Genomic DNA, 24,787 nt, shown 5'->3' with positions numbered 1-24,787 from the left:
TTCGGTATGCGTGTTCTGACGCTGTCCTGAAATACAAGATTACTCATCAAGCTGATGACGGTTACATTTAGTGGAAATGTGGCACAAGTTAGGGGTGTTCTGCGGACAAACTTCGAAGTGCGTGGGTTCAATGAAAGCTAAATGAAAACAAATAAACCCTCGTGTTCTGCTTCTTGAGAGTTTCCCAGCTGTCCTGCTAAATAGCAAGATGGCAGCCCTTTCATACTTAAATAAAATTGGGGACATGATATGAGTGACGTGTATTGAATGTTTGAGTTTTATAGATTAATCACAGCCTTTCTGGCAACTCACGTATAAGCATCGCACAGTTTTGCAGGTGAGTTTTGCGTAACTCGAACAAACTTTGCCCAATGCCCAGAAACAACTTCATTTGACATAAAGTTGATGTTTTCAGGTCACTTTCAGGTGATATTTTCAGATTATATTTTCAAAATATTTGTGAGTGATGTCTGCGCAGTTTCAAAAGCGTTATTTAATTGCAAATAGTGTAAAACATTCGTTAGACCATGCAGTTCTCCTAAAAAGAGCTTACATGATAACCATACTGTAAAAAATATACCTCAAGCTTACGGCAAAATCTGCTGGTAAATTGTGACCGAACCCTTTTCCGTAACTAAAGAACGGTCATTTCCGTAGAACATACATCCGTACAATAGAGACCGTAATACAAAATACGAGTGCTTTCGTATTTATTAAACAGACGACTCTGTATGACGAATCTGTACTATACGGTTCGACCGTTAAAATTCAGGTGCTTTCCGTATTCGGAAAACGGAAGGCTCTGTATGCTGAATCTACTATATTATGGTTAACCGTTAAAATACAGGTTGTTCCTGTAAACAGAAAACGGAAGACGCTGTATGCTGAATCTGTACTATACGGTCCAACCGTTAAAGTACAGGTGTTTCCCGTATTACGTTTTCCAGAGCACGTTCATTGCTTAAAGAATGTATTATCGGGGTCAGAAGTGCCTAGGACTCCCGACCGTCAACTGCATTTTATCACGGCACTATCCGCCCGGATCCGCCACGCTAACATCTGCGTTCGCAAAGTTTTTCCTGTGGTCTTGAACGCAAGTGATAGTGTGGCTGAACCTGGCTGATGGCGCAGCGATGCAGTTCGGTTGATGCTGACGCGTCCTGGGTACTTTTGTCTTATAGCGTCCTCGATCACCTTGAACCGGGGTTGCCCAGAAACCAGAATGGTGCTCTGTGCACCGGGGTGGTGGCGAACTGTGGAGGGTCAACATCGAGGACAAAACTGCACTCCGTGCAGGGTGCTTGTACGCAGCGCCACTTCGCCTCTGGCACGCAAAACGTGCGCAAAAACGCGTGCGCGCACATTTTATTGTTTGCAGGTGCAGAGGATCCGCGGCAAGCACTCGAACCTTGTCAAATTGCGTGCTCTGACTTACCTGCTTGCAAGCACACACCAATGCATTTTATAATTAATGGCAAGAGACATCAGGCGATGTCTGTGGATGAAATGAACGATTTTATGGCGGGTAAGTATTCGTTTGAAGCAACGTACGCGGGTGCAGTCGAGCGTATTGTCAGCAACACAGGGTGATGCGCTTCCGCTGCCCGCTCCCAGCACGTTCTAGTAGCACAAAGAAGGGAAGCCAAATAATCTCCTTACTCCGGTGTCGTCGAGGCGCCTGACGACCCGTTCAACGAACCTGTCAACTTTCGGCCGTTCTTCACCACATTGTTTTTGAACGAGGTGGATCAGCATGCCGTCTTCGCTGTCAGACGAACTTGAAAAAAAGCTCATCGATTGCGGCAACTAGCAGCGCTTCCTTTCTCATTGCCGACATCTCGACTAGTTAACTCTGTCAACTCCGTGCAGCCGCAGCTATCAGGCCAGAGCGCGCGCGGTTCCACAGCGCGCGCCGTGCGTCCCGCAGTGCTTGCTGGGATTGCACCCCGGCGCATCGCCGATTTTCTCCGTGCGAGACGGGGCGACAGAAAACCGCCCCAACAGGCTGCGCTTCCGGTGATCGAGGATGGTAGGTGCGCACCGGTGCCGTTGATCGAGGAAGCTATCAGACAGTACACATCCTTTAAAGCAAATGTGAAAGAAGCTAAAAGCAGTAGGTTGCTATTGAGGAAATTGTCTGGCCAACACAGTGATATAGCTAGAAAGGTAAACCACTTTTCACTTTGTGATATGAATGAATTGCTTATAATATATGCAAATAGTGCAAAACTTCAGTTGTCAAGTTCTTTAGAACACAGAAACAGTTTAATTTTGTTGAACCGCTCGTCTTGCACTGTTTCCTGGTGAAAGCTGTTCTTGATCCCACATGCCTTGCAAGGATATACTTGCTGCTGTTAGGAGAAACAAATAGCATTAGTAAATTGCCATCCCAAGAAAGCGACAAAAAAGGATAACCACAGAGCACAACAAAGCGGTAACTTGTGTGTTAGAAAAACGTGAATATTGATCAGCATTGTTATAAAAAGGGATGTTGCTGTTGCCGACATTGCGACAAAAGTACGTATCATCAGGGTAGCAACTGTTTTCCTTGGCAGCATTTTTGTGTATGCAGAGCGTCCCCACGCCTACTCTCATTGGGGGAGATACTGGTGCCCGTATCACCCCCAATGAAGCCGAAGTGTTAAAATCAAGTTGGACAGACAGTGTTTAGCAGTGATTTCGATGGAGCGGGTAGGGGCAGTGCTGTCCGTTCTTACACCAGAGCAGAAAATAATCTACACATGTAAGCAAGAATTCAATCCAGTAGGTCTAGTCTACCCAGAAATCAAAATAGTAATTAAAATAAACTGTTTGGACATTTGGAACACAAGCAATGATAATTAAGAAAAATAAACTTTGTATTACGGCGTGTTTCGTTAAGATCAGTAGAAATGGAAAGTGAAGGCAGATTATGAATACACATTTTTCGGAAGACGAAGAATAAAGAGATTGACCAAATAAAAAAATAAGATCAAAATTAAACTGGGTATGACCATAAAATAACAAAGAAGAGGCTGTGAAAAAAATGGGACGGGCAGTATGCTAACCAGACGCAACACTTAAAGCAAACAGCTGTGCTAGGTGGAAAATCACAATGTCATGCATTTCCGGTGCTTTAAAAGCTGGCAAAAATAGATGCAGAGGAAAGACGCAAGGGCAGGTAGAACCCTAGTTGTAAACTGGTTGTAGTACGAGTGAAGGTGTGGATATATATATATATATATATATATATATATATATATATTGTTACGAAGAGTTGTGAAGAAATGATTTTATTTTACCGGAGATGGGCGATGATCGGAGCGTGATCGTAGCGCAGTCCGGCCTCTCGAGCCCTTCGTTCTCTTCGTCTTCTCTTCTCTCTTTTTTGTGCCTGCCTTTCGTATCCATTACATTTCCTCGCAAGCAGACGAAGCCCGTGGGGCGAGTCAGGATGGACAAGCAGGGTAGAAAGGCTTCAGGCGAGCAATGTGAGTCATCTGAGTTCTGCTTGATCGCTGACCATTGCACAGGAGGCGAGCTATTACGTGAGTTCGCTCAGGCGGTCCACAACTACAAATGGGCCTGAATATTGTGACAAGAGCTTCTGGCACAATCCACGCTTGCGTTGCGGTGTCCAAAGAAGAACCAAGTCACCTTTTTCGAAAGATACTTTTACGTGACGGTCGTCGTATCGCTCTTTCGAACGACTTTTCGAGGCCAGAGTACGAAGACGAGCTATTCGACGGGCTTCTTCGGCGAGACACAAAGTCTTCGATACAGAATCGTCATTGTGCAGAACGAAGGGTAAGAAAGTGTCCAGAGGGCTTCGCGGTAACCTTGCATACAGGAGATAAAATGGGCTATAGTTCGTGGTTTCGTGTTTTGCCGTGTTATATGCGTAAGTGATGAAGGGTAGCACGTCGTCCCAGTTCTTGTGATTGGAGGAGACGTACATGGCAAGCATGTTGGTCAGCGTTCTGTTTGTTCCTTCAACGAGGCCAATGGTCTGTGGATGATACGGCGTGGAATGCCGGATCTGTGAAGTGCACGAACTAAGTAACTCTTCAATGGCATCAGCAGTGAACTGGCGACCGCGGTCGCTGATGATGACACGTGGTGGGCCATGACGAAGGTCCACGGAACGCAGCAGGAAGACCGCCACGCAAGCAGCGGTGGAAGAGGGTATGGATGCAGTTTCGGCATACCGTGTAAATTGGTCGACGCAGACAATTATCCAACGGTTCTTCTTGTTGGATAACGGGAATGGACCCAAAAGGTCAATGCCTACTCGCTCGAACGGCGTACTAGGCGGTGTCAATGGCCGAAGGGGACCCGGGGCTGCGGTGGTCGGTCGCTTGTGACGTTTGCACGTTTCACAACTAGCGACATAGCGCTTGGTTGTTTCGTACATCTTGGGCCAGTAAAAGCGCTCCTGCGTACGGTGTAGCGTTCGTACGAAGCCGAAATGTCCGGATGTCGCATCGTCATGCATGGCGCGTAGAACATCGGAGCGGAGACTCTCGGGGACAACAAGCAGAAAATGCGCTCCATGTCCGGAGTAATTAGTTTTGTAGCGCAACTCATCACGGACAGTAAAGCGACCACTGCCTTTAGAAGTACGGGCGGCAATAAAAAGCGGATCGAGGGTAAGATAATTCCGTTGTTCTCGCTGAAAGTCTGCCGCATCAGGGAACGTACAAGTAACAGCAGCGAAGCAGTCGTCAAAATTCTCAGCATCGCAGTCGGTAGTTGCAAGAGGAATCCGAGAGAGGCAGTCTGCGTCAGCGTGACGACGGCCACTCTTGTACGACACCACAAAGTCGTATTCCTGGAGGCGCAGCACCCAACGTGTGAGGTGACCAGAGGGATCACGCAAACCGACCAGCCAGCATAAAGAATGATGGTCAGTGACAATCTTGAATGGTCTACCGTAAAGGTAACACCGAAACTTCTGTACAGCGAAAATAGCTGCCAGGCATTCTTGTTCCGTAACCGTATAATTGCGTTCAGATTTGCTCAGGCAACGGCTGGCATATGCGACAACATGTTCTGAGCCACTGTGACGTTGTACAAGCACCGCGCCTATCCCGATTACACTAGCATCAGTGTGAACTTCAGTCAGGCAAGATGGATCGAAGTGACGCAAGAGGGGTGCTGACGTTAGTATAAACTTCAATTGAGAGAATGAAGCGTCACACTCTGGTGTCCAATGGAAGGCCGTATCTTGTCGCAAAATACTTGTCAATGGTTAAACGATGTCGGCAAACCGGGGAACAAAACGACGGAAATACGAACATAGGCCAATGAATGAGCGAAGTTCTCGTGCTGTCTGTGGTGGCTTGAAGGCGTTCACCGCTTCAATCTTACGAGGATCGGGTCCGACGCCATCCTTGTCGACTAAGTGTCCCAGGACCAGTGTTTGGCGTTCGCCAAACCTACATTTTTTTGAGTTCAGAACCAGTCCAGCGTTTTCGATGCAGTCGAAAACAAAGCTGAGGCGTTCGTTGTGTTCTTCAAACGTGCGGCCAAATATTACAACATCATCGAGGTAACACATGCATATCTCCAACTTTAGACCACGTAGTACTGTGTCCATGAATCTTTCGAAGGTGGCAGGAGCATTGCAAAGGCCAAAAGACATAACATTAAATTCGAATAGGCCATCTGGAGTCACGAAAGCGGTCTTTTCCTTGTCGGCAGCGTCCATAGTTATTTGCCAATACCCCGATCGCAAATCAAGTGTTGAGAAGTACGAAGCAGCGTGCAAGCAATCAATGACGTCATCGATTCGTGGTAGCGGATAGACATCCTTCTTTGTCACTGCGTTTAGACGTCTGTAATCTACGCAGAATCTCTAGGAGCCATCTTTTTTGCTGGCCAGGATTACTGGGGCTGCCCATGGGCTAGACGACTCTCGAACGACACCTTTGTTCATCATCTCCTTGACTTGCTCTGCAATAACTTTGCGCTCGGAGGATGACACTCGATCTGTAGGGCTTCTGGCGGATGGGGTGCGCTGAGCCGGTATCTATTCGGGGACGAGCGCGGGACGACGGTAGATGAAGGGGTGCATCTCCATGCGTGACGTCGAATGCAGCCTCATGCCTGGCAAGGACCTGTACCAGTGCTTGCCGTTCCGATGTACAAAGAGCTTTGCTGATCATACCAAGCATTAACTCTTCAGAATGGCGATTATCGCAAGGAGAGCAAGCTGCAGAGACGTCCGCAGTTAGTGCCGCTATTGAGCTACATGTGGCTTCATCGAATAGAGCGGTTTTCATACCACGAGGGAGGACAACCGGCGTGGTTGAACAGTTCAGCGCCCACAATGTGGTAACTCCTTTCGTCATGCACACGACAGAGCAGGGCACAAGTATACTTTTTTAGCACAGTTTATGCGGAGAGGCCTAACTACAAGGTCAACACAATCAGCGTCAACAGTATTTGCAAAAACACGAACGGGCGTCAGGCACCACGATGGTGCAATCACTTCATCAAGAACATTGAGCGTGTCTGTGTCCCTGTCTTCACCACGCGAGCTTTGTTCGGGAAGTGCTGATATAAATAACTTGTTTCACGATATTTCGCCACAACCACAGTCCACGGAAGCACCGCATTGTTTAAGAAAATCGATACCAAGAATAACGTCGTGTGAACAACGAGAAAGAACAAGGAATTCCGACACAAACACTTTCCCAGCCAACAAAACACAGCACAAACACCAAGGGGATGAAGCCACTCGCCGCCTACTCCACGAAAGGTAATACCGTCATTCCAAGAAAACATAACTTTGTGGCCTAGACGGTTTTTGAAAGCGAGGCTCGTCACAGACACAGTTGCTCCAGTATCAACTAACGCCATGGTCGGTATTCCGTCAATCAACACATTCACTTTGTTTTTGTGCATCACAACAGGCAGAGGTATTTCTTGCAAAGACCGTCCGGCGACCTCACCTCCATTGGCCGCGGATGCTAGTTTCCCGGCGGTGGTGAGGAAGAACGGCGCCGAGGGGACGGAGAGCGAGGTTATTTGGTGGCGTCAAACTGCGCTCAGATTCTGGCGAATCGCTGCGTCTGGTCGCGCGCGAGAAGCGGTCCATTGGAAGCAAATCGGTCGTGCGCAAGTCATATGAAGTACGGGTTCCGGGAGGCGAGAACATCGGTGGTGTCCTTCGTGATTGACGGCCTTGGCGACAATACCGAGCAATATGGCCTGCGGAATCGCAGTTGTAGCACACGGGAGGGTCGCGGTTGACAGCATCTTCCTCGAAGCGAATGCTGGCCTGCTGCGGGCGGCGAGAAAGTTCGTTGTCATGTCGATAACGTGTCTCTGCTGGTCGCTGAAATCCGTTATATCGGTTATAAGCCACGTCGTGGTAGTAGGGTCGGTGCTGTTCTTGGCGTGGCCTCACAGATGCCACAGGGCTTCGGGGGTAAAAACGCGGCTGTTCTCGTTGTGGCTGAGCGTCATAAGTAGGGCCTCTGTCGTAGAGACGTTGCTGCTGTCGGGGCGCGAGTTCATAATCCTCAATGCTCCTTGCCGCAGTATACGGGGAGAAGGATGCCACGTTTGGCTCGAAATCTGGTGGTAAGCAGAAGCTATGAGTTCCTGGGTGTGTCACTTGCGTGTGCAGGCTGAGTTCCTCCCGAACTATTTGTCGGATCGTTGCTGCAAGATCGAGGGGCTGGTTGCTCTCTACGCTTACAACTGTCGTCACATTGGCTAGCCTGCCAAACTTCGGCGTGGTGCGCCTCGTCTTCAGTTGCTCGAAAGTGCGACAGTTTCCGAATGATGTCGGCGACGGAAGCCAGGGTGTCTTTTGCGATGAGGAAACTGTAAACATCCTCAGCAATTCCTTTTAGGATGTGCCCGACTTTGTCTTCCTCAGACATTCCGGAATCTACCATCCTACACAGTTTTATTACTGCCTCAATGTAGGTCGTGCAGGTTTCGCCTGGCACTTGCGCGCGTTGCAGTAGCGTCTGTTCTGCCCTTTAATTTTTCGTCGCGGAGTCGCCGAATCGCTCTTTGATTTCAGAAACAAATCTGCCCCATGTCGTTAACGTTTCCTCGTGATTGTCAAACCGCATCAACGCAGTATCCGTTAGAAGGAACACGACGTTCGACAACTGAGAAGCGCTGTTCCACTTGTTGGCGGCACTCACCCGGTGATAATGGATGAGCCATTCCTCGACGTCTTCGTCCGGTCTTCCGGCGAAGGGACGCGCATCTCTCAGTTGCTGAACGGAACTGGTCGGCGCAGCAGTTGGAATGGGCCGTTGTTCGTCTGCGTCGTAGGACATGTTCAACTCCGGTGTATTCGGTGGGAGTCCAGCAAGGCGACGGCTCCGTCGAAGAACTTGTGGTTCAGCCTCCGTCTTCGGGTGTTGATTACCCAGCACCTTCCACCTCAACTGTTACGAAGAGTTGTGAAGAAATGATTTTATTTTACAGGAGATGGGCGATGATCGGAGCGTGATCGTAGCGCAGTCCGGCCTCTCGAGCTCTTCGTTCTCTTCGTCTTCTCTCTTTTTTGTGCCTGCCTTTCGTATCCGTTACAATATATATATATATATATATATATATATATATATATATATAGATTGTAGCGAAGAAGACTGGCGCGCCCATGGACGCACTATCATCATCGGCTCGCCGAAGAAGAGGGGCTCGTGAACTCGGTGGCTCACGCTCGACTGCGACGGCCGCGTTTATGAGTTGGCAATAAACCACATTACAATGTATATATATATATATATATATATATTCTAATGCGAACACAGGACAAGAGAGCAGCGGTCAGCGTTGGCAGCATGTCTCAACCAGAGCGGCTCAGGCAATCTTGAGCTCGCGCTTCCCGGATGACTGGCGATGTGGCTGCAGCGCCGGGCATTCGTCTTCACTACAATCACCCCCCATCGGAAAAGGAGCCATCCTGGCGACTCATGGCGAACATATAATCAAGGAGTCGTAATACGGCTTCAGGCGTTTTACGTGGACGGTTTCACGACCACGACAGCGTTGGTCCGTAGGTTTCGTGACAGGCTCGACAATATAGTTCACAGGCGATGTCTGCGCTACAACACGGTAGGGTCCCTGATATTTTGATACAAGCTTGGATGAGGGGCCAGCAGGAACGGCAGGAACCCAAAGCCACACAAGGGAGTCCGCAAGAAAGTGACAATGCGGGTGGTCATCATCACGTCGAGATTTTTGTTGCCATTGGTCGACGGCTGTAAAGGAACGGGCGAGTTGACGGCATTCCTCGGCGCGGCGGGCAACTTCAGGGATGGGTGTACATTCGGATGAATCGGGTCTGTACGGAAGAATGGTGTCGAGGGTAGTCGAAAGTTCGCGGCCATACAAGAGGAAGAATGGGGAAAAGTTTGTGGTCACCTGCGGTGCAGTGTTGTAGGCGAACGTGATGAATGGCAGAATGAGGTCCCAATAAGTGTGATCAGAGGCGACGTACTTGGAGACCATGTCGCCAAGGGTTCGGTTAAATCTTTCCGTCAGACCATTAGTTTGAGGATGGTAGGCGATGGTGGTGCGATGGTGGTGCGATGAACTATGCGACATTCAGTAAGGAGCGCGTTTACGACTTCGGATAGGAAGACACGTCCTCTATCGCTCAAAATTTCGCGAGGTGCACCGTGACGGAGAATAAAGTTTTTCAGTAGGAAGGATGCGATATCACGAGCTGTGGCAGCAGGCAGAGCGGCTGTTTGTGCGTATCGAGTCACGTGGTCGATGGCGACGACTATCCAGCGGTTTCCGGAAGCCGTGCTCGGAAGGGGTCCATACAGGTCAATACCAATGCGATCGAAGAGCCTGGCAGGACACGGGATTGGCTGGAGTGGACCAGAGACATGCTGAGAAGGAACCTTGGGGCGTTGGCACTGAGGTCACGACCGAATGTACTTGCACACAAAGGTGTACATGCCACGCCAATAAAACCTGGAGCGAAGTCGGGTGTACGTCTGGAAGACACCCGCGCGTGCACACTGCGGGTCAGTGTGGAAGGCAGAACATATTTCACCACGAAGATGTCGCGGTATGACGAGCAACCACTTGCGGACGTCGGAGACGTAATTCCGGCGATAGAGAAGTCCATCCCGCATTTCGAAGTGCGAAGCTTGACGGCGCAAAGCTCGAGAAGGTGGAGGAACCGTCGACGGGTTAGAAAGGAAGCGGATAAGGGCACTAATCCAGGCATCCTTGCATTGCTCCGAAGCCATATCGCAGCCTACTGGGAACGAAAGTACTTGGTCAACGGCAGAGAGGCAGGCATCGCTTACGGTTGACACGGGAGAACGGGAAAGCGCGTCGGCGTCGGTGTGGCGGTGGCCAGACCTGTAGACAACACGCACGTCGAAATCTTGCAACCGCAAAGCCCAGCGAGCTAATCGACCGGAGGCGTCCTTCAATGTGGACAGCCAACAAAGTGCATGGTGCTCTGTAATTCCGTCAAAGGGGCGGCCATAGAGGTAGGGTCGAAATTTACCAAGTGCCCAGATTATGGCCAAGCATTCCTTCTCCGTAACGGAATAATTTGTCTCTGCTTTGGTGAGGGTGCGGCTTGCGTATGCAACGACGTACTCGTCAAACCCAAATTTGCGCTGCGCGAGCACAGCGCCGAGCCCAACACCGCTGGCGTCAGTGTGTACTTCGATCGGTGCACTCGGGTCGAAGTGACGCAGTATAGGCGGCGATGTTAATAGATGACGCAACTCTTGGAAGGCATCGTCACAGGCTGGGGACCAGGCGTAATTGTTCAAGTCGCTCCGTAAAAGCTGATTCAAGGGAGCGGTGATGGACGCAAAATTCCGAATGAAGCGGCGAAAGTAAGAGCAGAGGCCAAGGAAGCTGTGAAGTTCTCGTACGGAGCAACTAAAATCAGCAACTGCACGGAGCTTGGCGGCGTCAGGAAGAATACCGTGTTTCATACGACATGGCCAAGGATGGTGAGCTGACTTGCGCCAAAGTGGCATTTCTTCAGGTTGAGCTGAAGGCCGGCGGCAGTTAGGCACTGTAACACTTCCTCCAGCCGACAGAGATGGGTGGGAAAATCGGGCGAAAAAATAACCACATCATCCAAGTAGCACAGGCACGTTTTCCACTTGAGACGACGCAACAGGTTGTCCATCATACGCTCAAATGTTGCTGGGGCGTTTCAAAGCCCGAAAGGCATGACACAAAATTCATATAGGCCATCTGGTGTTACAAAGACCGCTTTAGGTTGGTCTTCGGGTGCCATGGGGACTTGCCAATAGCCGCTACGTAAGTCGATAAAAGAGAAGAGCTCCGCGCCTTGGCGACAGTCAAGGGCGTCGTCAATTCTCGGAAGAGGGTAACATCTTTACGAGTTATTTTGTTAAGACGACGGTAATCGACACAGAATCGAATCGATCCGTCCTTCTTCTTAACAAGAACAACGGGAGATGCCCAGGGGCTATCCGAAGGCTGAATGACGCCGCGCTTCAGCATGTCAGCTACTTGGTCATCGATGACACGGCGCTCTGTCGCGGATACACGATAGGGTCTTTGTTGCAGTTCCGCGCTAGTACCCGTGTCGATGCGATGACAAACAGTTGACGTGCGGCCCAAGGGAACATGCTGGCAGTCGGAAGACGAACGGAACTGGTCGAGAAGGCGTAGAAGCTGGGCGCGTTGGGAAACAGTCAACGTGTCGGCGATGGAGCTCTGGAGAACATCGGGCGAAGTCGGCTCCTGCGGGGGGTTACAGGTCCTTCCGGCGACCTCATGAGTGCCGATGGAACCAGTTGGCATGTCAATGATGGCAGCAGGGTCGACACACTGGACGCGGCCAACGCATTCTCTACGAAGCAAAGTGAGAGGACAGGACAATTGGTTGGAGACGAGCAGTCTGCTGATGCCGGCATGAACGTCCAAAACAGCGAAATGCAGCGGGGAACATTTGCGACGAGCGAAAATGGCGGATGGCGTAAAAAGTGCACTGGCATCAGCAACAAGGTTGAATGACACTGTGGCTAGGGCAGAAGAGTGCGGTGGAAGTGTAACGTCTTCGGCAACAAAAACTTTATCGTCAGGTTCACGAGCGTCAAGGAGCGGGGCGTCGCACAGCGTTTGAAATTCCACCTCAGCACGAGAACAGTCTATTAGCGGAAAGGAATTCCCAGCCCAAAATAAGATCGTGAGAACAAGAACACAGCACCAAAAATTCGACGATGTAGAGGAGGCCGTTGATCACAAGACGAGCAGTACACGCAGCTGCAGGCGTGATGCGGTCTGCGCTGGCAGTACGAAGGGATACGTTTGACAGCGGCGTCGTAACTTTCCTCAGAGAACGGCAAAGTGTGGCACTAATAACCGAAACTGCGGCACCAGTGCCAACGAGGGCAAGTGCAGCGACGCCGTCCACATATACATCAATAACATTAGTCGGAGAAGGGAGAGGCCTTGGTCTGTTCGTGGGTGACGCAGTTCTCGCCTCTGGAACTGCGGCGATTATTTTTCCCGTTCCGGTGGAGAAGGACGACGACGCATCGGCGAAAGCGAGCGACGTCGGGACGATGGCGAGCGGCGGTCAACAAGAGGGCGGTGGTCCGAGTAAGAAGACATCTGGCCAGGGTTCTGAGGCACGGAGGACGACGGGTATGGTGAACCGTATGGTTCGGTGTCGAAGCTACGGCGGTAGGATGTTGGGTGGCGACGGCAAAATCGTGCAATGTGGCCAGGTAGACCACATGCAAAACATATTGGGCGGTTGTCAGGAGTGCGCCATTGTCCACTGCTGTGTGGGTACCGCGGCTGAACGAAGTGAGGGGCTGGACGCAGTGGCACGGCTGATGGGAATGGCGCAAAGGTCTGAGGTGGTGGCCGTGCGAGCCTCGGCATAGCTAATAGGTGCAGTCACCTCGGGAAAAGCAACGGGAGTCGGCAACGGTGGAGTCTCACGGGCAGAAGGGAGAGCTGCGCAAACTTGCTCTTGGATGACCTGGCGAAGGTTGGCCGGCAAAGGCGATGGTGGTGACGTGGCTGAGGACAGCAGCGAAAGCTGGCGAGCGACCTCAGCACGGACGAACTCTTTAATTTGGCAAAGCAGGGAGTCCATGTCAGGAGCCACGGCCACGCTCGCGAGGCTTTCATCGGACACAGGTGGGCGCCGTGTGAGATGACGCTGCCTGCAGAGCTCGTCGAAACTCTGGCAAAGCTCAATGACCTGAGAAACTGTGTCAGGGCTTTTTGACAGCAGCATATGATAGACATCGTCGGAAATGCCCTTCATGATGTGACGTACCTTGTCCCCCTCCGCCATCGTCGGGTTGACACGCCGGCAGAGGTCGACGATGTCCTCTATGTAGCCGGTGAACGTTTCACCAGTTTGCTGGAATCGGCTGCGCAGGCGTTGTTCAGCGCGAAGCTTGCGCACGTCAGGGCGGCCGAAAACGTCTGCAATGCTGGTTTTGAAGCGAGCCCATGTACGGAGATCGGCTTCGTGGTTTCGAAACCACAGCTTGGCGACGCCCGACAGATAGAAAATCGCGTTGTTGAGCTTCTGGGTGTCGTCCCATTTGTTAGTGTTGCTGGCGCGTTCATACGATTCCAGCCAATCTTCAACGTCTTTCTCATCGGTGCCGCTGAAGATGTCACGATCCCGCTGACGCTGGGGACCGGCACATAAGCTGTAGTAACCGGTGGGGATGTCGGTCTTGGGTCGTCAGGCATGACGGACGGCAGAGTTCGGGTGCGTAATTCCAGGTTGGGGGAAACCACACCTCCTCTACCAGAATCTAATGCGAACACAGGACAAGAGAGCAGCGGGCAGCGTTGGCAGCGTGTCTCAACCAGAGCGGCTCAGGCAATCTCGAGCTCGCGCTTCCCGGATGACTGGCGATGTGGCTGCAGCGCCGGGCATTCATCTTCACTACAATATATATATATATATATACATTCACTGTTCATACGCCAACAGACGGCGGACATGAATGGTAGCGCATGCTTGAAGCCACTTACCAAAGATGCATGGCAGACAGGTTCTGATGCACGTGATCACATTTTTTCATTCATGGATCGATAGAAGCTGTACTGATACATTTATCGTCTTCCTTTTTAAATACGAAAAGCTTCAAGAATGAGACGGCACTTTTCATCCTAGTACCTGCCCATAACCCGTGTGTTTTTCAATAATGGTGTGCAGTAGCTTCGTTTAGAAAGGTCCGCTAAGTGACCGGATCCCGCTAGTGCCTGGACTTGCACATGGTGCTCTCTCAATCTGTCGTTAATGCATCAACCGATTAGGCTGATGTCGTAAAGTCGTAAAGAGCCAACCTCCGGGACCAGGTTGGCTTCAGTCGAGGGCGCTCCATGCGCTGTCCAGAGCCATATATTGCAGATCAGGGGTGTGCACCCTTTTATACTTGTTTTGGTTTCTAGTCGGAACAGTGGCCACAGCTCCCATCTTGCTTTTCTTAAGCCTGTGACATGAGAACAGAAAGTCACACTACTGTGCTGGTTCTATGGCTTTAGTTTTCTACGCACACTGCCTACACATTATAGCTAATAGGCTAAAAATATAGTTGACACATTTTTACAACCTTTAGAAGACGGCATAGCTGGCTGCTGGAAATGTGAAACATGTTACCAGCCTTCTGACAGGATGTAAGCACAGAAGCGTACACTGGAAAGCAAAATTACAATTGAAATTTGCTTGGCGCCGGGCTGCAGCAGGCAAGTACAGTTAGTGTATGCTCTAGTCTTGTGCCAAGCAAAAGTTAAAAGTGCTTTATGGTGTATTTCTATTTATTCTGAGCCATCGAACTGCACAATCAATTTTCCAAGTTTACACATTGTTGACTTCTCATTTCCCATGTGATTCATTTTCTCCGTACACATGCAGTAATCCTTCTGTAATAAGCAAAATGAGTTAGAAAATGAAATGCTGTGAAAATCTTCCACAATTGTCGAGGGCAGGAACAATGGCCGATAGCACACAGCTGAAGCTACGTAAATACGTATTCAGTTTTCTCACAGCTTACGTGTTCAGCAAGTAATAAAAAGATATGATGTGCGCCTGTAGCTGATCAATGAAATGTATCTACTTCAGACTGTGCTCTGAGGCTGCTTGGTAGTGTTTGGCAGTTCAATTATGGTTTTCTGTTATACGAAATTCTCTGGGTACTTGTGCCTTACTTGGTGATAAAATAGAACCTGGAGCTGAGGTCATATATACCGTTTTTGCACATAAATGATACAACCACACTTACAACACGAGGGGGGGGGGGTAACTATGGGGCTCTCAGAGAAAGAACAAAAATATTTATTTCCATCATAATGTGACGTGATGCAACAACGAAACAGAAAACAATGCATGGAAGCGGATAGCACTGCCATGCCACCAAGGTAATTGGAAACAGAAATGCCCGCAACACAATCGAACAAGGCAAAGCCGTGTTTGCTCGTGCGTGTTCGAACAGAGCGCAAACGCGGTAGCGATCACAGTATTGTTGCCCCGTGGTTTAGCTCGTCAGTTTAAAGTGCCAGAAAATATAAAAAAAAGGTCTGAATTATAGTATTTTCGCGAACAAGAATATAGCGTGACGCGCATTCCGAGGCCAGAGATATAAAAAATAACTGGCGTTGCATTCGTGCACATCGGTAAACTGCATGGCATGTTTCACATAAAATTTTTATGATGCCACAGTGTGCAGAGTTTTATAGCCAACGTGAATTACATTCAGCACAAATATCATCACATTAGATGGCATGCAATAATTGCCTTAAAATACCATACAAGGTGTAGTTAATTTTACAACAAACGTTGACAGTCTTCAATCTGAGCCCAGAAAATTTTAGCACGCAGGGGCACCGCTTGGTTAAACAATCGCGATGGAATGTCCATTGTATACAAGCATTACCCATACATTTGTGACAAAACGCCCACAAGACATTTTCCTAAGTATCCCTCATACGAGACTGGAACTAAAGCATCATTTTATACAGACACCGAAACAGGAACATTTCATTTTTATATTTAAAATTCACATTAAGTAGACCTCTCTTGATGCCAGCCTCCTAAAATGCTGAACCTTGCTATATGTTTTACAGACAAAGTTATTCAGGGCTGGGGTGTTGCAGAACACGTCTACAAATTCCCCATTTCGTGTGCAACAGCTTGGTTGATTTGCTGAATCAACATACCTAGCGCAAATTAAAATTATTTCTCCTCATTTAGCATTTTATCCTGCTAGACCACAATTGAATGACATGAATACATTCCCTCAAAGCACCTAATTTTGCTTATATATAACACCTTCGCATACTGCCACAGCTGCGCTCTGTGAGACGTGTTGTAATATTTAAGAGGTGCTTGTCCACTAGCACTCCAAAGTCGGCAACAGTTCTCGCCTACACAGTTAAGTAGATGGTCATGATCCAGCTAGTAAAAAGCTGAGTGAAAAAATGCACTCACTTTGAGGGCAACAATACTGCCACAACTTGAGAGACATGGGCCCTTGGCAGGCAGCAGACCTCTTCTCAGCTTCAGCAGGGAAACAACAACTAGCCTTTCAGTGAAAGAAAATTATGCATTAGTAACGTTATGTAACCTTGGTCCTACTAAGTATCAACGCAGTCATCTGGTTTTCATGCATATCTATCCTCCACTCAAGCAATTCAACTCAAGTATTTATAAAACAGAGTCTATGATGGTTGCGTTTACTTCACTGATATGTTCATTTTTTTTTCTTTGCAACTGATATAACATTTACAGCTAGCTTACTGACACGAATGCCTTGACTGTCCAGGCATCATTCGAAGCAAAACGTATAGGTGCACCGAAATCAGTTGCACCAAGGAAAGACACAGCCAAGCTAACAATATTTTTGTCACGGCAATAAAAAAGCGCATGCAAGCAGAAAAGTAACTATCACATGTAGCCAACCACTGCTATTAGCTCAAACGTTTAGATGCTCGGATACAGTATGCTCTCGAGCCAGTACAAGCGTCGATACATGTGCCCAAGTGAATGCACTTTTATTCCAAGTTTATAACGCACGTGAGCAAGAGGTTATAATCGTCACACGGAAAATTTCGATTGCGATCGAACCGATCGCGCTACCATGGAGATCGACCTCAGTTAGTAGGTGACCCTTTTTCCAATTCACACGTTCTTCTTGCTCTAAGACGCTGTTTACTGGCCTTTTTCGAACAATATTTCTGGCCGCGACGCCGTCTTACCACACATTATTTTAACAACAACGCTAAGCAAAGCAAACAAATAAAATTACAGCGGGCTTACCTCGTGAGCAAGTTACGAGCGCGCATAGACTGTTGAACATTCGTTGAGGGCAGACTATCGTGTATTCAAGCACATACGTGCACCTGAACACAGGACAACTTCTTCGATGCCGCAGCGTGCACAGTTTTGTAGCCGAAGTGAAATACGTTCAGCGCAAATATCCCCGCGCTATGACGACCCATTACGAGCACACAAGCGCACGTCATACAGCAACAAATTCGGAACTTTGCCAATTGGAGCATGAAAGAGTCAAGCAGCGTAACTATCCATCGCTTCTGTTCTTCGATCCCGATGCGTCAATCTCCGTTTCTTGGGGTCTTGTTCCACTTTTGAGTACAAATCAAGACATATTTACGATTAAGTAAGAATCTGTACAACATAAAACGATAAAAGATGGCTGAATACACATTTGCAGCTCCATCAAACGCTACTTAGATCCTTCCAGATCGGAAGCGCAGCGCACGGTGCCACCTGGTGCCGCGGTCTGTGAGCACGAAGAACAAATCAGAATCGGTTTCTGTTTCCAGTTTAAGCTATAGTGGCTGGACCAGTGAAATTATTGCTTGACAAATTATTTCACTATATGAAAGAGGATAACGCTTTCTCTCCAACAAGATAGTGCATTTTGTACAAAGAGATAGAGAAAGCATGGAGAGGAAAGGCAGGCAGTTTAACCAGACGAGCGTCCGATTTCTTACTGGGGATGGCAAACCCCGGTGTTGCAATTCAGTTGACAGCAATGCGTCTAGTATATTGCTAATTTGGGCTGGTTGGTGTACGTAATGAATAGTTAAATGATGAGTTGCGTGATAACTTTTCCCAATTTTAGAATAAAGATCATGGGACAAATGGTGTTGCATGTTGGGTCAAAAAAGAAAAATAAAGGTTGAATCGCTACGCAAACACGGCATTGGGCGTTTTTTTTTTTCTTCTTTTTAGTACCCACAGTAGTAGGTCCCTCATCTTCGGTCACTCTCTTAGTCGGCACACGGTGGATATCGGTGTATGTTCGCGAATGTGCTTGCTCGCCGGTCTTGTTTCAAGATGAAGCGCGCCAAATGTTTGCAATTAGATATTAGCGTAAGCATTGACAACCCATGAACAGTGCAGATTATGCGTATTCGTTGGTGTGTCAATGAACGGACCGTTATTGACAGAGATGGTATATTTTGAACTTATTTGGGGAGGTTGACATGCATATATAACTTCTGTACAATTCAGTACAGACATTTTACTCTTAGGTTGTTTCTGGCATTCGAAATTTCATCTGGCCGTAGTACTCGGATCTATAGGCCGTCTATTCTCTTAGATACCATTTGTTACTAAATGTAAAGGCAATTATGGTCATTATACCACTCGCTGCGTTTCGGTACTGATTGATAGTTGGCACCAGCACTTGAGCTGCGCAAGGTTGTGTACATGGGTACGTGTGCGCACCGCTCTTTGTTCACTTGAACATATATGTTGTATTATAAATTGAAAAGCGCTTACACCAAATAATGTGAAAACAATGGCTAATGCACGCATATATTTTAGCATCTAATCATCGTCACAAGGCCCGTGTGCGCGGCCAACTGCGACCGGAATAGAGCGTGCGAAAACATATATTTAAATATACGATCATTATAACAACTTTTGGCAGAAGACTATAGCTCTAACATATTGTAGGTCTCTTCATAATGCGTACAGTTTGCATGTTCAATAAAATATTCTTAGATGAGACTCTGTGAATACAAGCGCTCATTCAGACAGCCTGCATAGCTTTCTTCGCAAGAAATGCGAATGCTCACATAATAAAAATACGTAATTCTGTCTGTCACATGCAGAAAAGTGCAGCCACTGTATAATAAATTACGGTTGGAACGTCCGTAAAACTTAAAACGGGGACCATTTCCGTATTTTAACGAAAGCTTTTGCCGTATTTTTTGAAAACGACACATTTTCCGTATTTTTTACTTGCAATTCCTCCGTATAATGACGGAGATTTCTTACAGTGTACACAACCATTTCTTTTCTATCATATTTGTCTTTGCTTTACGACGTTCGTGTTAAGGTTCCCCGGCTCATTCGTGCAACTAAAGAAAGCACGTCGTTAATATTTGATAAAAGAAGGGGCAGAGCGTGAATGCTGCGTAGGTAAAGTTTGAAATCTGTGGGGATAAACACGGCCTTTGCAATAAATTACCTGTGATTTATGAACGGCACCTATTTATCCCGTTGCCCTTGGCAAGCTACAAATGCCTCTAAGATAGAATTAAGTGAAAAAAGTGAGGTGAATATTAAAAATGCTCATGTGCTTTGAAATATATGTGGATTAAATGCAGTCTTTGTAAGCATTTTTCTTTCTTATCCGCTGTGTTTAGAAGCGTATCGACGGAACTGTACGTCACACCGAGCTGACATTTAGTGATTAAGGCGTAATAGAGGAGGGGGAGGGGGCATTTTATTTGCAATATGTCGAGTAACTTTAGCGTTTCTGTTTTGATTTGAAAGCTATGAAAACAGTTGCTAAGCCATAATTTTACCCCAATTTTCATACGCTATACGCTATACAATTTACATACATACACATACGTACACTATACATACGCATACGCTATACAATTTCCTGGCATCCTCGCATAGGCAAGCGAGTCACCTTGTTAATCTTGCGTTAAAATGAAATGCCTGTTGTCGTATATATTTAAGATAATTTCTTACTGCGCAGGTTAATAACGGCCTCTGCAATAAATGACGCGCACGGCCGCTTCGGAGCGTTTTAAGCGCGTTTCGTTAACGACGCAGAAATCACCCTGCTGCCTTGGGAGAACTCTATACGTCAGCGAGATAAAATTTAACGAAAATGGGGAGAACCTTATGAAACATTTTCATTCGGAGTTGAATACGTGCGCTCTATTTACAAACAACTTGAAACATTTCTTCATCAAGTGCTCTAATGCATTATCTGCGGGTAACGTTCTCAGGAGTATGGTTTAATCATAGTCCCCTGCAGTTCTTATGCAAATACTCGACAGAAGCAGCTTTACCGGCTTTAGTGGGAATCGGGGTGTGTTTCTGAAAGTTGGCACAAGTGCGCTGTCTTTTTTTTTCCCCAGAGTGTGCACGCGGGGGTGAACATACGTTTTCATGCAGGAGCGCCTCCCGTGAAGTCAGGTGTCAAGTCAAGCAGGCAACGCTCATGAGTGTTCTTGAGTCGCATGCGCAGTCTAAAAGTAGCTCGGTTTATACCCATTACAAAACTCGTAACAAGTGGCACGTTTATTCGGTACGGTATACTGTGACAAAACAACAACAACAAAAAAACGTGACAAGCGACAAAGAAAGCTCACTTGGAGACGCAGTGGTTGGCCACAAAGCAGTAGTGCGTAAGTTCGACTCCCTTGGGGAGGCCTGTTGTACCGGACGTGTAGATAATAGCGATCACGGTGTTTCGAGGGTCTTCGACGGGACATTCCCGGAAACTTGCTTCATCCATGGCTTTGAAAGGTGCCGCTGACACAAAACCGTCAGCTTCGCCCATCGCTAACAAGCCCTGCGCAGGATGCAAGATAGCGATATGTGTGTTCGTTTTTACCTGTTCGATAATCGTCATCATCATCATCATCAGTCTATTTTATGTCTACTGCAGGATGAAGGCTTCTCCCAGCGATCTTCTGTTTCCCCTGTGCTGCGCTAGCTGCTTTTACCGTGCTCCTGCAAATTTCTTGATTTCATCACACCACCAAATTTTCTGCTGTACTCGACTCCGCATCCTTACCTTTGGCATCCATTCTGTAACTCTAATGGTCTACCAGTTATCTATCCTACGTATTTCATGGCCTGCCCAGCTCCATTTTATTGCGATAGCAATTATATGGACACTCCAAGTGGATTTCTGCCGTCGGCGTCGCCGTCGCCGTGAGGTTCCGTAGAGAGTCGAAAGACGATAAAATCGTCGCCGCGCGCTGTCTGCTGTATGTGCGCGTGAGTCACGCGATGGACGTGCGCGTTCACGGGGAGCGAACGCACGGCGGAGAGCAAACGCGACATCTTCCGTGGCGCGAAAGGACGTGGGGGGATGGGAGGGAGGGAGGGGAGGCGAAGTTCAGCTGTTTATATAAAAACGTTGGGAGGCGAGAAGGTGGTATAGACATCCACGCTGCTCGACGAGTGTCCCGTTCTGATCTCGTCGAAAACCTCCGCGCCGCCGCCAGAGGCACCGGCAACCGTCACCAACGCCGCGCGCGTTCGATGCGAACGCGGGCAAAACGCCGACGGCGTCGACAACAGTTCTGCGCGTTGCTGGCGCTGCTACATGTCCAAGTTTATACAGCTGATAAAACTACTATCCTTGCTCTGTATAGCCATCTACAAATTTGCTATCGCAATTGATGCTTCGCCTTTCGGGTGAAACTCTGATCCACACCGCTCTCTTCCTGTCTATTAACATTACGCCTAGCATTTTAAGCGAAGCTTTATAGGCTCACAAGTTTCGGAGGTTGTGGTGGTGGTGGTGGCGGTGGCACGCTGAAAAGTGGACCGATCCTGGCCATAGTGCACAAATTGTACAAGCTCATTGGCACATACCAGGGACGAAAAAGAAAGAGAGGAAGAAATAGAGAAACAAAGAGAGAAAATACCAAGAGAAAGAAAGAGAGAAAGAAAGATAGAAAGTCACCACGAAGGACAGAGAAAGAGAGAGAGAAATAAAGAGAGGGAGAGAAAAAGAGAGAAAGAAATAGAGAGTGGAAGAAAGAAAGAACACCACGAAGGTTAGAGAAACAAAGAAACAAAGAGAGAGAGAAAGGAAGAAATAGATATAGAAAGAGAGAAATAAATAAAGAAATAAGTAAAGAATGAAAGAAAGAAAGGGAGAAAGGAAGAGAGAGAGAAAGATAGAAAAAGGCTGAAAATCAGCAAGAAGGTCAGAGAAACAAAGAGAGAAAGAGAGAGAAAGGAAGAAAGAGATACAGAAAGCGAGAAAGAAATGAAGCGAGAGAAAGGAAGAGAGAGCGAGAGAAAGACAGATAGGTAGAGAGAGAGAAAGAGCGAGAAAAAGAGAGACAGAGAAAGAAAGAAAATCACGACGAAGGTCAGATACAAACACGACAAGATTCGCTTACCCCCATTTTCTCGACAGGGAAAGGGCTGGTGATTTTTTTTTCATTCATTCGTTCTTTGCGTGGTCCTTGTTCTCGAGCTTCTTTGTTAACCTCCAAGGCTCTACCCCTTATTTTAGGGACTGTAGAATGCAATGGTTGAACACTTTGCTTTTCAACGACAATGGTAAGCTCCCAGACAGGATTTGAAAATGACTGCCGTATGTACTCTAGCCCATTTTTATTCTTCTGTAAATTTTCTTCTAACTTCATCACACGTTGGTGAGTGTTATTGATGCAATGCTCTCAAGTGCTACAGTTCATACGTTGTAAATCCCGACTTGGTAGCATTACATCATCTACAAATGATTATTTTAGTGTTTGAACACATCTAGTTGTCTGTTGAACACGTCCATGCCTGTCGGCCGTTCGCAATGCAAAAGCAAAAGGGGCGTCAAGAGTTTGACAGTACTTGCTATATCAAGCTAATTCATGCAATTAAGGTTTTCTTTACATACTGTATTCGCTTTTTTTCATGCCCCAAACAAATGCTGCTCCTCGAAACGCAGTACCGGAGGTAGGATCTAACTCCAAAGACTCAAGGTGCACTGGCGTGTCTTTCATTGTACTTCTGTCTTACAGTTCTCGTAGACTATTCCAGTGCCAGATTTCAACGTAGCTCTCAAACATCTAAACTGTCTATTGCACAATACTTTAGTTTGTATGAAATAAAACGGTGCACCTGTATGGGACCCCGGACATGAGACCTAATCCCTTCCTTAGATAACTGGAATCATTCTATTATATTTATGTTCTTTAATTACAATGGAATCAGGAGCATTTATTCAATGATTAATAATCTTGGTCTCCCTTCACTGTTATTTTGTTATAAGATAACAAATTGAGCTCTTTTTCACTGGCTGCGTCATCATTCCTCATTGCATGACCAGCTATGGCACTCCTGCTTTGCCCAGGGGGCCCTGCGAAAATGGTGCTAAAGAGCGCCCTCTGCTCAGAACTGGGCAGTACCAAGGTGAGTCGTCTGCTTCCTTAAGCACGTTTACGATATGGACCCGCCACTTTTGGTTGTGTTGCATATGACCTGCAGCGAATATCGGGCTCCGAAGATTTTTTTCGGGAGTGGCACGCTGCGTAAAGGCAACAAATTATGCAATGCCGAATACATGTACGCCGTTCAAGAAACAAGCGGCGAAGTTTTAGCGCGGTGTCAACCGCAAGTGAAGGGAGTCGCGTACGAAGTTGAACTTCAGGTAAGGTTTGCACGCTGCTAGATTCAAGCGCACAAGCGCGCCTGAAATTAATTCACAGCGGCGATAAGCAGACATCATGTTACGGCACTGCTCGAGCGCACGATCGTACGCGATGCGACGGCAGCGGTCAGTCATCATGCCGCGAAACGGCGGGCCTCCTGCAATCTTTGCTGACTGCATGCCGCTAGACAAGTAGTTATGCCTGCGCTGTAGTAGCGGCCATCTGTCCCTTTAGCAATTGATAAATAACTGAGGCAATGCATATGAGCTTGCAGTAACGTACTGTACGTGCGAATCGCGCGATGCAGCGCGAGCTCGTGCGCTGCTCGCTAGATGTAGCTCTCAATGACAGCGTTCGAACATCGATGTGCTGTAATCAATACTGCCTTGCTGCGCTGCCTCAACGTGCTGGCTTGAGATCAAGGATGAGCACATTTCACTCTCGAACCTGTGCTGCTCGTAGTGGGGTAGCGAAGTTTTCCAGCGCGCGCGACGCTCCGCTGCGTGAGGCCTTGAAGGAAAACGGTAAAATCTGATGTTGGGATTCAGGCCTTCTTGCTCGTGGCAGCCAACGACGCAGCAGTAACGACGGTGATCTTTTTTCGAGGCTAAGCTAGGTCTCTCCGGATCGGCGGCGCCGATTCCTTCTGCTTCAGCATTACGTCCCACGGCACACGGAGGTTCCCTTTTCGCTAAACTAGGCTGCGGCCAACTCGCAGCGTGGTCGGCGTGGTCTCTGAGAAGTGACGAGCCTTTTCGCACTCACAACAAGGCCGAAAAAAGTGCGAATCGACGCAAAACTCGGGTTAGAAACGTGCGTCGCCACAGCCAGGGCTCAATGCTACCCAAGCAGGTACTACCCAAATAAATTTTCTCACCGCCCCCAAGCGCCGCTACTATACCTCAAATTCCAGCACAAGAGGCCCATAAACCCGACTACTATGATTCCAGCATGATTGACCTGAAATGGCTGTGCACCGGGTTATCTCGTGCGCGCTGCGTTACCTATTTTATTTTCTAGAATTTTTTGGCTTCTTTGTTCTTGGATTGATTTTCAGCTTCTCGTGTAATGCGTACACACAAGCGGAAGCGACTGCTTGCAAACACTTTAATGCGATGAAGTTCAGTTTGATTTTTTCATCAAAGAAAAAAAACTTTACCAAGAACCCACTTTG

At 47.8% G+C, this 24,787-nt stretch overlaps 1 protein-coding gene across 5 annotated transcripts in view; it reads right to left on the bottom strand.

Annotated features, from left to right (window-relative positions):
• Positions 1 to 24,787, bottom strand: part of LOC119450782 (uncharacterized) — a 216,050-nt gene that overhangs the window by 155,178 nt on the left and 36,085 nt on the right. For 2 of the 5 annotated variants that reach the window (XM_049666233.1, XM_049666232.1), the window contains exon 4: positions 20,593 to 20,795. The exons of the other annotated variants lie outside the window; for them this stretch is intronic. In XM_049666233.1, the coding sequence (XP_049522190.1) occupies positions 20,593 to 20,795 (203 nt within the window). The remainder of the gene's footprint in view (positions 1 to 20,592; positions 20,796 to 24,787) is intronic. 5 annotated transcript variants of the gene reach the window in all.

This window comes from Dermacentor silvarum, chromosome 4 (assembly GCF_013339745.2).
Source record: "Dermacentor silvarum isolate Dsil-2018 chromosome 4, BIME_Dsil_1.4, whole genome shotgun sequence".
Lineage (NCBI taxonomy): Eukaryota > Metazoa > Arthropoda > Arachnida > Ixodida > Ixodidae > Dermacentor > Dermacentor silvarum.
Note: the sequence above shows the minus strand (reverse complement) of the source record. Positions and strands in the feature narration are given on the sequence as shown.